The sequence below is a fragment of the Xiphophorus maculatus genome, chromosome 17 (genome assembly GCF_002775205.1).
Source record: "Xiphophorus maculatus strain JP 163 A chromosome 17, X_maculatus-5.0-male, whole genome shotgun sequence".
Classification (NCBI taxonomy): domain Eukaryota; kingdom Metazoa; phylum Chordata; class Actinopteri; order Cyprinodontiformes; family Poeciliidae; genus Xiphophorus; species Xiphophorus maculatus.
The window spans coordinates 5423781-5436085 of record NC_036459.1 but is presented as its reverse complement, the minus strand read 5'-3'; the positions used below and the strand labels follow the sequence as shown (position 1 = coordinate 5436085).

Sequence of the window (12305 nt, the reverse complement as noted above, 5' to 3'; positions counted from 1 at the left end):
TAAGTGTTAAAATCTCATTAGCATAATGGAAGTACTTGGAAACTTTGTAATTGGTGATGTGATACTTATTAAATAAAAACTCAGAGAAATACTGGTTTAGATCAAAGCATATTAACATGTTAAAATGATCGATATGAAAAGACTGAATTGATACAGTTGACAAAATTCTTGGATTTTTGTGCTGGTAGTTTGTAAGGCAGTTTAATGCATCTTAGTAAATTACAGGACACAGCATCTACTGTGTACGAACATTGATGAAGATTTACCAGGAGAAAAACAAGCGAGGATATGGGCGTCTGCTGTTAAGTTTAGATGTAATTTTAATCTAATAAATTTTTGCATTTGTATTCAAGTGAGATGATTTAACTGGACCAGAGAACAGCTTATTTGGAATTAAACTTTTCAACAGCTTCAAAATCAGCAGTTGCTATTGAGATATGAAATAAAACAGCTTCAGGTTGGAATAATCTATAACGTGTACATATGTAGACCTTTAACCTTAGAAGATCTTTTGCAGATCGTTTGATTCACACCTGATTAAAATGTATTAGCTCGATGGGTTTTTGTATAATAATCATAGGGAACTAAAATATTTTACCATATATTTGCCTATAAATTGTCACTTTTGCTGCTTTGAGTCTGTCATGCTTTAGTGCACAGGTGTCAAACTCCAGGCCTCGAGGGCCGCAGTCCTGCAGTTTTTAGATGTGCCACAGCTACAAAACACTGAAATGAAATGTCTTAATTACCTCCTCCTTGTGTAGATCAGTTCTCCCAGCCTTGCTAACGACCTAATTATTCTATTCAGGTGTGGTGCAGCAGAGGCACATCTAAAAGTTGCAGGACAGTGGCCCTCGAGGACTGGAGTTTGACACCCCTGCTTTAGTGTGTCGGCAAAGAAAACAACTAACCCAAGACGAAAATGTCCTGCATGATGCTTTTCACAACATGGATTTGTGAGGCCTCATCATTAGCCCTCATAGTTGCCTTCTAACCTAATGTCACATTTCTGTCTAAGATACATAAGTCATTATGTTTTCCTGGGGAGGTTTTGAGGGCAAAATTATCCACGCTGCATGATCTTTATCTATGATAATGAGGCTCAAACATAGGAAATCACCAAACCTAGCCTCTCCGGATTGTTTACTGTAATGCCAGAATTGGAAACAGGAACAGAATAAATCTGTGGTATTAGGAGCAGGTTCATATTTGCTCATTCATTAGTCTACTAACGCAGCAAATACTGACTGAGGCTGCCGGCTGCCTTTTTGGCCCCCCAAACTCCACCTCTCTCACTGCTTCATTCTTTAGCGCTGCTGCTTCAAATCCCTTTCACTTACTTTGGAGATTTCTGTATCTCTCTGTGTGTGTGTGTGTGTGTGTGTGTGTGTGTGTGTGTGTGTGTGTGTGTGTGTGTGTGTGTGTGTGTGTGTGTGTGTGTGTGTGTGTGTGTGTGTGTGTGTGTGTGTGTGGAGGCATTTCAAAGCCCCGGAGCACGGAAAGCAGGCACAGAGAGACAGTGACGGTTATGCAATACTAGTTATTTATAAACTATCCTCCCCCTTTCTTTTTTTTCCTCCCCTTTTTCCCTTCCTCTCTCAATTTGTGCGACTCCCCTCCCCTTTTTTTTTTGCTCTTAATGGCTCGCAGGCGCACCTGATGTCCAAGCATTTCCCCTGCCAACCTTTCACCCCAAGATGACAATTTGTTTTCCGCATTGGGCACCTTGACAACTGTGGCAGATGGCTGTTATTACAAAGGGGTTACAACAAACAGCGCTAACTCGTAGTGCCACGACTGCACTGCAGATCGTTACTCTTTCCAAAACATGACCAGAAACTTCCAACCGGCTGGCTAAAATGGGAGAGGAAAAAAATGTGCTGAATAGCATTTATATCCAAATTATTTACATAATACAAGCATGTTTAATGGCGTTATAAAACATAAAACCCATCAAACTGATTCTGTAGCAAACGGACTTAGTTTGCAACTTGATTCCGTTAAATATTAAAATAATACTTAATACCTTAAAGTACTTCAGTTAATCTTGGCTCACGGGCATCATTTACCTTTTATCGCACACATTCAGCCTTTCAGTTTAACAAGGACATTGTATCAAATATGTGGGGTCTTCCTTCACAGCAGTATTGTTAAGCACATTGATTTTTTTTTTTTTGTGTGCGTTACGGTTCTAACAGAGCCCACTGCAGTCATGCCTCGCCCTTACCAATTTAAGGGTTTTCATCATGCCTAAAATTTTAGATGAAAAAAATTTCTAAATTATATATCAAATCTCCCAAAATTAGTCCAAGAAGGTTACAAAAGAACACAAAACATCTAAAGATCCGCAGGCCTCGCTGGTCTTAATCGAGGGACATAATTTACCAATATGAAATAAATAAATAAATAAAAACATGACATTCAAATGAACGAGAGTTTTGAGAAGATGTAGATTAAATTCCACAGAAAAAAGGTTTAATCCAATTTTTTTTCTTGCCAAGGCAGAGATCCTCCAGATTAAACGTCTACAATAAAAGATTAAAAACCACATTAGTAAAACATGAGATGCTTTTCAACTAAAGTCCAGATAAAACCTAAAAGCAGATGTCAAAAACATCCAGTTGGAAAGATTAAAATGGTACAATGGGCATAGAGAGAGTTCTAAGAAATATCCACATGACATAACAGAATGCAATGCACTATTTACTGTTTTTCTTTGTCAGTAAGAATTATACTGCCATGCTTCTGCGGATGTTTCCCGTTTATACGAGCTTTCAGCAGCTAAAACTTAATTGTTTCAGTGGACCTGTCATGCTAAGATGATGTCTAAACTTAAAAAAAAGTCTTTAAAAACTCCAAAACAGATAACAAAATCTCTTACCTGAAGGCCTCAATAAGACGTTCCACCTTCTGGGCTTCACCTTGGACGCGGATGTGGGCCTGAAACTTTCTCAGTGCTTCATCCAGCTCCATACCTGAGAAGTCCATCTCATCCACCACACAACTGGAGGGCATCGAGAGTAAAAGATGGGGTAGAAGCAAAATTTTTTGAAAAAGAAAAGGAAAATGTGTTTAAACAGGTCATAGTAAAGTGCAAATCAACCTGATCAAGTGTTGTTACTTCTCTAGCAAACTGATCTTCAGAGTATTGAAGAAGCTATCATACTTCTTGATTTCTTTTAACCCTTATTGAATTTTATTGGGATTGTATCGACCAATCAAAATGTATTTTGATAAATTATCTAGTTTAGCTTTGCATGGTTTATCTTAAAACTACTCACACTTTTGAAAATAAATTATTTTCTTCCATCACCGTTTCTGTTTTGAAAGCAGGAAATGTGTGTCTAAAATAATTGACATCGCAGACTTCTGAGGCGCGACATATGAAGTGCGAAACTGCTTCAAAACCTCGTTTTGGGCCTCTGATCCCTACGGTTTGCTCTGCTGCAGAGAACACTGCGGCACACGCACAAACACACGTACACCGTGTTAGTATGGATCACGAGGAACAAAGGGAGTTAATGAGATGAGTGCTTGAGTGTGACACATGCTGCTCCAGCAGAAAAAGTAAAACAGCAGATTTTACATCACTACTGCACACAAAGCATCGAAACTGTGAATCATCATTCTTTGAAGGTGTTCATGCAGCTGTTTATTTTGCAGGGGAAAAAAACCCCACACAACCCCCCCCCCCCCCCCCCCCACTCCTCGACACAACACAAATATAATAAAGGAATCAGTACACCTAAAATAAATTATAACAGAGGAAAAAAAATATGAAAATGCTTCAATGAGATTAAGCATGAGATCTCATGTTTTCTCATAGAAAACATGAGATTATTTCTCTCTTGGATTATTATTGTAGAATTCCCAGGCTGATTGGTAAAAAATAATTAATCCAGTCTTGCAGCAGCCATTTTGATATTCACTACAAAGATGGAAGTTCATAAAGTCTTTATCTGTCTCCAGCTACCTTATCTTTTCTTAATTATGCTGCAATAGCATGCCCAAATTACCCTTAAGTGTAATAACCAGGCTGACAAATCTAATAAAGTTGTAAAATGAGGTCTCTCTAACTTCTCATCTGCTGACTATGATGGAGAAGGATTCAAAAGAAGGAGCAAAATTTATTCAACAAAAACAGTATATGGTGACATGTTTGTTATGATCCTTGGGTGTTTGGTTTTCATTTGTGTGTTTGTTGTTTATTTCTGAAAGGTCTTTCCACATTCAGTTTCTCTGTGTTGAAAGATATTGCCACATATTTTTTCCCATTAGATGTAGTTTTGCAGGTATTCCTTGTGTTCTGTTCTCTATGTATTTTAGTTTAACCTCTGAATCAGTGTTAATATATTTTCCCTTTTTGTAGTTTTCTTTGTGTATAGTTTAGTTCTAGTTTGTTCATTGCTATTGTGCAATTTAGTTGCGATATCTTTTACTAACCCTGACGTGTGTATGATTTCAGTACTCTTTATATTCGTTCTTTGCATCATTTGGATTATACTTGCACATTAGAATAAGGCGAAACATTTGTTTATCAACAACCTTTAGATGAATACTGATGTCTTGAGGCAGCTAAGAACAGATTTCCACTACCTTGGAAGGCAAGCCAGAGCCATCAGTCATAACCGATACCCGTTCTTCTGAGGTTGAAGAGGTGACCTATGTGATCGCCTGGGAGCATTTTCAATTTAAAAAGAGCATTTTAATACATTCAAAGGTTAAGTTTACACTGAGCTGGATGTGATCCTCCTCTGGATGCGCTGAGTCTCTCTGGTCAGCCTCTTCATGACTCACTTCCTCTCTCCACCACCTCTCTGCCTTCTCCCTCAGCTGTCACTCTCTATTTATGTAATGGCAGATGACAAGCTGTATATAGCCTAAGTACATCGGCCCTCTTCTACGCCTTCTGCATGCACGCTCTGAACTAAAGAGCAAACACGCACATAAATTTGTAGAGTTGCCACCCTCATGCAATACTTGGCACAGATATTGAAATGTGTCCATTTTGATAGAAAATGTTAGTTCAAATATAATAGCAGATGTAAAAGAAGAGGAAACGTATATGACTTTCAGCAGCCAATGAGATGTCAGATAAAGAAGTTCTAGTTGTCCAACCAAAACATGTCAATTAGTTGTCTTTAGTGTACAACTTTTAACTATTAAAATTAAATTGACTTAAGATGTTTAAATATTTTTGCTATAATTTGAGAAATACACAGACAAATTCCCTTCATGCACATACATAGTCAGAGTGCATAAATCACCATGAGTGATTTTCACATTAGACCACAATCGCACACCTACTCTCCTGTGACTACACTTTACAGAGAGTGCTCTCACACACACTTTGCACTTTTCTATCATGTTACTGTTCAACATCACCTCCCTCTTCACATGCATCTGCTGTTTTCAGAGCCTCTTAAAAAACAACAACAATAATAGCACTTCCTGTGTTTATATATCTTTATGTCAGTTGTGAAGAGAAACTGTCTGTTAACTGAATTGGTGTCTGAAGCCTTATGAGCATAATTCCTGTTGAGAACCATGAGTGACTTTTTCAGGGAAGTAGATGAGTTAGCATTAGTTATCTGGTAGAGAAGCTTCCTTTGGGAAAAAAATTATTGAGTCAGTAACAAAGTAAGATTAAAATAGATACAATTTATTTTTTTAAAAACTTAGGGAGTTTATACAAAAATCAGAGATGAATAAAAGGTAGGAGTTAAGGCAGTGGGTGAGTTACAACCACAATGAGGTGAATTACATTTACACCATAATGTGAGTCATGTTCGTTCGTTTGTGTTTCTGAGAATCGTATTTGTTTATTTTTTATTTTAATGACTAATACTACTGATGACAACATGCTTGCTGACTCAAAACTCAAGTCTGGCTTATGTGTATAATATAAGCCTTAGAATGTGTTAATATATTTTAAGGCATTTTGAAATCTTTTTGGATCTACAGTAGTAACACTAAATCAAACAGATCAAAATATATAAGTGGCTTAAGAACCATTAGTGTGGTAAAATGTTCTCTTTGGACACTAGCGAAGTTTAAATTACATTGTGGCTTATGTCTTAGTCAGAATGAATTGGGACTGCCCTATGGGTTTCAGGACTTACTTCAAAGACTATTAAAACATTGCTGAATAGCAAGGAATTTGGAAAGTCTTGAATTCCCTGCTACAACTGTCCTCCACAGGCAAGAACACCTCAACCCCACTGCAGAAATTGGGAATTGATAGACTTAATTATTTATTCTGCATTTTTCTATTCACTCCAGAAGACCTTTCCCGAAACAATTCACATCCTGGCTGACTTTTAAAGTCTTGATGCAAATCTTCATTCCCATGGGAAGAGGTGTGAACTGGCAACAGTGATAAGATTTTCGGAGATCTGCAAATTTTTCTGGATAAGTCAGAAGATCTGCAAAAGTCTTGGTTAAGATGGCAAGAGATATCAAGAAATCAAGAAAGAGTCAGATGTGGCTTGCTAAGGTACAGCATAGAATGTCACACTATGACTATGCACACACAACTCTTTAGTAACACAATAAAATTGACTATTTGGTCTAAGTTTGATTGACAGCAGCCTGGGAAAGCGGCGGCATAGAAGCAGAGTAATCATTGCTTTTTAGTGACTTACATCTTATTGGAGAATAACTTGTAGTCAGCCATGAACGTGAATAGAGACCACACTAAAATGTAACCCGACCAAAGTTAAATATGCATGCATGCCCATGCTGCTTAATGCACAACAGCTGTTGAGCAGCTAATTAGACAGGATGCTTTTAAACTAATGAACACCGCTTCCAAAAAATATTAACGTATGTAAGGTTGATGAAAAGTAACGAAGTGCTTGCACTGTAGATTTTTAGTACTTGATGGTATTTTGCTGTAGCTCAGAATAATAGTCTGCTCTGCCAATAAAGCTTTATGAAAGCTTTTAACTGGTTACACCAAAAAAATACTTTAATTAAAGTGATACAGAGAAGAGGTGTTCATGCATACACATTTTTGTAAACCTGTTGTAGTTCTTTACTGTATGCATTGGTGAGTTTCACAATTCATTCACTTTCTGAATATGTGGTGTTTTTACTCATATACACAGTGTGTAAGTATGCGTGTACAGACAAAATAATACACGTTATTGAAACTCTAAGATTATAGCCAACATGAAGGTAGGCTGGTTGAGGCTGCTGGTTGTATTAATCCATCTAATCAGCTAAGATCTGTCAGTTCATTCCATGTCTGCCAAACGTGGAGTGAATCTGCAGATTTTCTGGAAAGATATTGAACATGTTGTACTTTTCAATGTCTTGTACAAACATATTTTTTATCTGTTTCCTAAATAATCCCTGCAAACTCACAGTAAGCTCATCAGACAGACTTATTTGGCCACCTGCAACATAATTTCACTTAATGTCTTAGATGTTTGACTGGGAAAACAGTCTCACACTACATATAATTTTGAAAGGTAAAGGATTTTGCCCCATGAAAACAGCTTTGGACGTTTGAAGCTTAGGTCTGATTTTTCCAGAAAAAATCTGATGGTTTACGAAACGTTTCTTAAAATAACGAAGGCCGTCTCGTTTGCTACTCACTCTAGGACATCTCTGTTGAACGGCTTCTTGCTGTTTCCTAGGAATTCCCCAATCATTTGTCGACTGAGGCCCTTCCTCTGGAGCAGAAAGTGGGCTACGCCGATGGGCGTGTCTGGGATGAAACCGCGGGAGATCAGGAACTGAAGGCCTTTGTCAGGGTTTCTGGGACAGATAAGACAGAGAGAGAAGCATGCCAATTAGGAGGAATTCTCAGATCAAAATTTGCAGCTGGAATATAAATCCTAATTACTTCAAAGATATGATTTGCCCTGCACCATACTGTGTATGAATTAATGGCAATAAGTCATTTACTTTAGATTTGCAGTTTAGAAGAAACCATTTGGAAGTTTATAGCAGACACATTTAATCTCACACAAAGTAAAGAGGAACTGCATCCTTTAAGTTTTCCCTTAATGTTCTTGACAGAAAAATTAAAAACATTAAGTAAACATTAAGATTTGAGAGTCTACTGTTAAGTGTGTGTGGAGATGATGGACAAAAATCTAGAAAATTCAACTAAATCTGTTTAAGTTCTTTTAGCTGAATGAAGAAACATTCATCACTACTGAAAACAAAGAACATGCAATATATTTACCAGACATTGCTGGAGTTGTGACAATTATTTCTGACATTACTTTCTGCCTCTAACATGAATATGGATGGAGTAAATATACTTAGACTTTAGGATTCAAGTAGATGGCACAGAGCTGTTTGTGTAACTGCATGTTAGAGAATAAAAATCTCAGAAGTGGTGATAACTGTTTAAAAAAAAAAAGATTCTTTGATAAATGGAGACAACGTCTGACAACATGTGATTTGTGTTGGGCTCAAGTTTATCAAGATTTTTAAAAAAGCATAATTTTTAAACCTGAAATAATGTTCCATTAGTCTATTTCTATGATTTAAGTCTTTGACATTAAATGGCAGAGAGAGCCAAGGTGATCCAAAGCTATGTGAACAATGGAATAATGGAGAGCTTTTACTTGCAAGCACACAAGCTGCATGTAAATGTTATCCTGCTGGGGACCTTTATAAAGACAGAAAGAAAATGTGAATGCATTAAAAGCTATGTAATCAATTAATCAAAATTAACACACAAGTCCCAGTCGTAACATGATCCAAGAATCAGCCTGTGTTCAGACAACATCAACATATGATGGTTATACTATGCCTTTAGTAAAAAACAAAAAGTCCAGTCTGCGATCCATTTAAAAGATTGTTTTTTGCTGACAGCGTAACACGTTATGTGAATATGAATGGAGGAGTGATATCTCTGCTATTTATAACTGCTTTAAATGTAGAAAACATGAGTTCCGGGGATGCGAGGGCACCATTGTCACATCTTTTTCGTTCCTGTCTTCATGCAGTGTTTAAATCACAGCTGTCTCATGAAAAAAGCTGTGCGTATGACCATGTGTGTGCCACAGCTAAGATAAGATAAGATAGATAAGATAAATCTTTATTGTCATTGTCACAAGGACAACGAAATTCAAAGGGTGTCATCAGTCGGTGCACATGCCCAAAAACAAAAAATAACTGTCCCACAATTTACACACAACGCAAGAATCAACAAACAACTGGCAAAAAAAAAAAATAAGAACAGCCACATTCTCACATACATCATTTATGATGATTAATGGTTGTTTTTGATTGCATTTAGTTTTGTTATTGCTATCGGGTAGAAACTGTCTCTAATGGGTGTAGTAGAGCGCAGGGAGGATAAAAAGCAGCAAAGGAGTATGAGGAGGAGGCTGGAAGAGAACCAGACAAAGCAGATGTCCGGGAACAGCGGAGTAAGGGAGGACGAACATGGGAAGGACCGTCGCAAAGCATCTGCCACAAAAGCCTCATCAGCGCTCCCTCAGCTGTTAGCTCACCCTGTCAGCTGAAGGTGATGATGTCTCGCCAAATGAATTTGGCAGATATCACTCACTTGATGTTTGCCCAACAACAGATGGATCACACATGGTGATTATTATTTGCAATCAGGAATGAACAGAGAGGAAAAGATTGGAAAATTTGAAGGAAATGAATGATGGAGAGATTTAGATGAGGGTGACTGTTTTCATTGGATAACTGCATGGAAGCGTCGACCGATTCCTGCAATGCAAAAGTAATCACGTTCAGGTGAACACAGCGTGTTGGGCATATGTATTCCATCCTGTAGCACGAATCTGTTTTTTTGTCTGCTTTTATTTTATAATTCACTGTTAAATCTTTCTCTTTGGTATAGCAGTAATGTTGATATTTGTCACATTTTAATATGTTTCTTTAGATTTTCTTTCAAGTTGACACATATGGCAACAGTTAAGAATCATTGTTGTTGTTTTCATTTTTAAGATTATTTACCAGAACGCATAGTCATCCTCCTGCTTTCACTAAATCAGAACAGATGCAAAAAGCAAAAAGAACTCACTACGGAAAAAAAAAAAAAACTGTAATGGAAACATGGGGCAACTAAAACTATCAGAACTCTTTCTGCTAATCGACAGTTTAGTATATAAAAAAAGTCTTTTTTTGACCTGACATCACAAATATGAACATGTAAAGTTTGCCAACTTCTACAAAGACCTCAACTTGGACCACGTAATTTGGTGAGATGAGACTAAAACTAATCTTTTTGGATGCAAACAACTCACATGGGTATGATGTGAAACAATGGAAACATTTATTAAAGCTGTGGGTTTGTTTCTGGAAAAAGCAAAAAGAGAAGGGACAAAACATGCAGCAAAGATTTAAAGATTAGGAGTAAAATAACAAGCAACTGAATCAAGGACGAATAAACTTGCCATCCACTCTGACATCAGGAATATTATAAATAAAAGGTCAATGGCCCCTGCATATAAACTAAAAATGGGTCGTCAATGGGTCTCCCAACAAAATAATGATCAAAAATATATGGTTAAATGAACACTACTACAAAATCGACCTTCCATGTCCATCTCTACAACCTGATCCAAAACAAAGTCAAAGCTCAAACACAATTATTTTTTAATATATGGTGTTTTCCCTCTGAATAAATATACTCAACTGAAGGTTGGACTTTTTTACATTTTTATGTGTCATATAATATCACTGTAATAAAATACAATTAAGATTTTTACACATCTTTACCTATGGAATCAGTAAATGGGATGGGTGCTATATAACTAATAATTTCACCTGCCAAAAATAGTAGTATAAATATATATGATCCTAAAGCAGCAAAACCAACCCATAGCAAGGAGAACAAAATTATGAAACAGAAGACAATTTTAAAAAATTGTAAACCAGAAACCGGGTAATGACAAACACACAGCAAAAAAATAAATAAAAGTACAGAAAACAAGGCACCATTTTACAATAATAGAACTTAATTTTAGATAATGTTGGTGGAAGAGTAGACATTTGATATTAGTCTACTTTTTGACATTATGTTTTCCCTGTAGCAGTTGTGCTTTATCTAAAACTACTGCTGCATTCTTGGTTTTGTTCTACTTTTTCTAAAAGTTGCGTGCCACACCTCAGTGCTGCAGTGCCGCAGAGTGTTACAACATGGAGACCCTCGTAAAACTGGTTAGTCAGCACAGCAGGGACACTATGGAAGTTTCATGTACACAAGAAATATAGGCCATTAAGCTTTTTTTTTCTCCATCTTGGTGTGCTGTCATGAATAAACACCCCCCCTGCCCTCACACACACTCACACTTTATTGACCTTCTCTTAATTGCCTATGAACAGATGAACTGCGGCAGCACATCATATCTTTTTATGACTCACACTAAACCTCAGCTGTCAGCGCTGTATGTTGTCTGTTTCACCAGAGGCATAGAGTTCTGTGACTAACCAGAGACAGACTGCAGGTTGGTTAGCAACGCTTTGCGTTTTCTGAGCGGCACCATGACTGCGTGGTGTGCTTGTAAACATGATGGGGCCCAAAATTAATGCAAAACGCACAAAACTGCTCCTGTCCATCAACGGTGCCGTTTCACTAAGACGTACTTAGTGAAATGGTTAGCTTTTCCTTAAGTTCATGTAAAAGTGTTTTGAATGAATATCCACATTTCCTAAACTTTTCAAACTGTTTGCAACAGTTTTTTTTTTAATAGCAGTGCATGTCAAAGCCCAGGATGAAAATGTACATAACAGTGAAGTAGAAAAGAATATTTTTACAATTAAAAAATCTAAAGTGTACTGAGTCGATGCTTTGTATAGCTCACCGTTGCTGCAAGCATTTTGGGGACTGATGTCTGTTTCACCTTTGCACAACTAATAACTGACATTTTGCCCACTCTTCTGTGCAAAATGCTGAGATTTGATATAAGACATCTGTGAACACATTTTGTATTTCTTGGTTTGCTGCTCCTTCCATCTGACCATATTATCTGTCCCCAGAAAAAGACACAATCTGCTAGAACCATTGCTTTTATCTATACTTATTGTTTATTTTAACTAGCATCCTCAAACCATTTTTGCAGAATTTTTCTATGAAACTTTTGTGCAAAGCCCGAGCATAGACTTTGACCCATGCTACTGAGTTCTAGAAAAAACTTGCGCAGATTCTAGTCCTTCTATAATTTAGCCCTTATTTAAATATTTTACAACTCCTACATATTTAGTGTTAGTTTTCCTTCACACAGTGTTATGCATGTCGGTCAAAAACTTTAATTTTGAGCTTCACAGTCCACTGAACATCTCCCAGCTGAGAACTAGATGTCTGCAGT

General features: G+C 37.1%; 1 protein-coding gene across 2 annotated transcripts in view; it reads right to left on the bottom strand.

The window, feature by feature from the left end:
• Positions 1-12305, bottom strand: part of LOC102218983 (IQ motif and SEC7 domain-containing protein 3-like) — a 95772-nt gene that overhangs the window by 21039 nt on the left and 62428 nt on the right. For both annotated transcript variants that reach the window (XM_014471868.2, XM_023350229.1), the window contains exons 5-6: positions 7603-7764; positions 2882-3004 (exon numbers count right to left, since the gene is read on the bottom strand). In XM_014471868.2, the coding sequence (XP_014327354.1) occupies positions 2882-3004; positions 7603-7764 (285 nt within the window). The remainder of the gene's footprint in view (positions 1-2881; positions 3005-7602; positions 7765-12305) is intronic.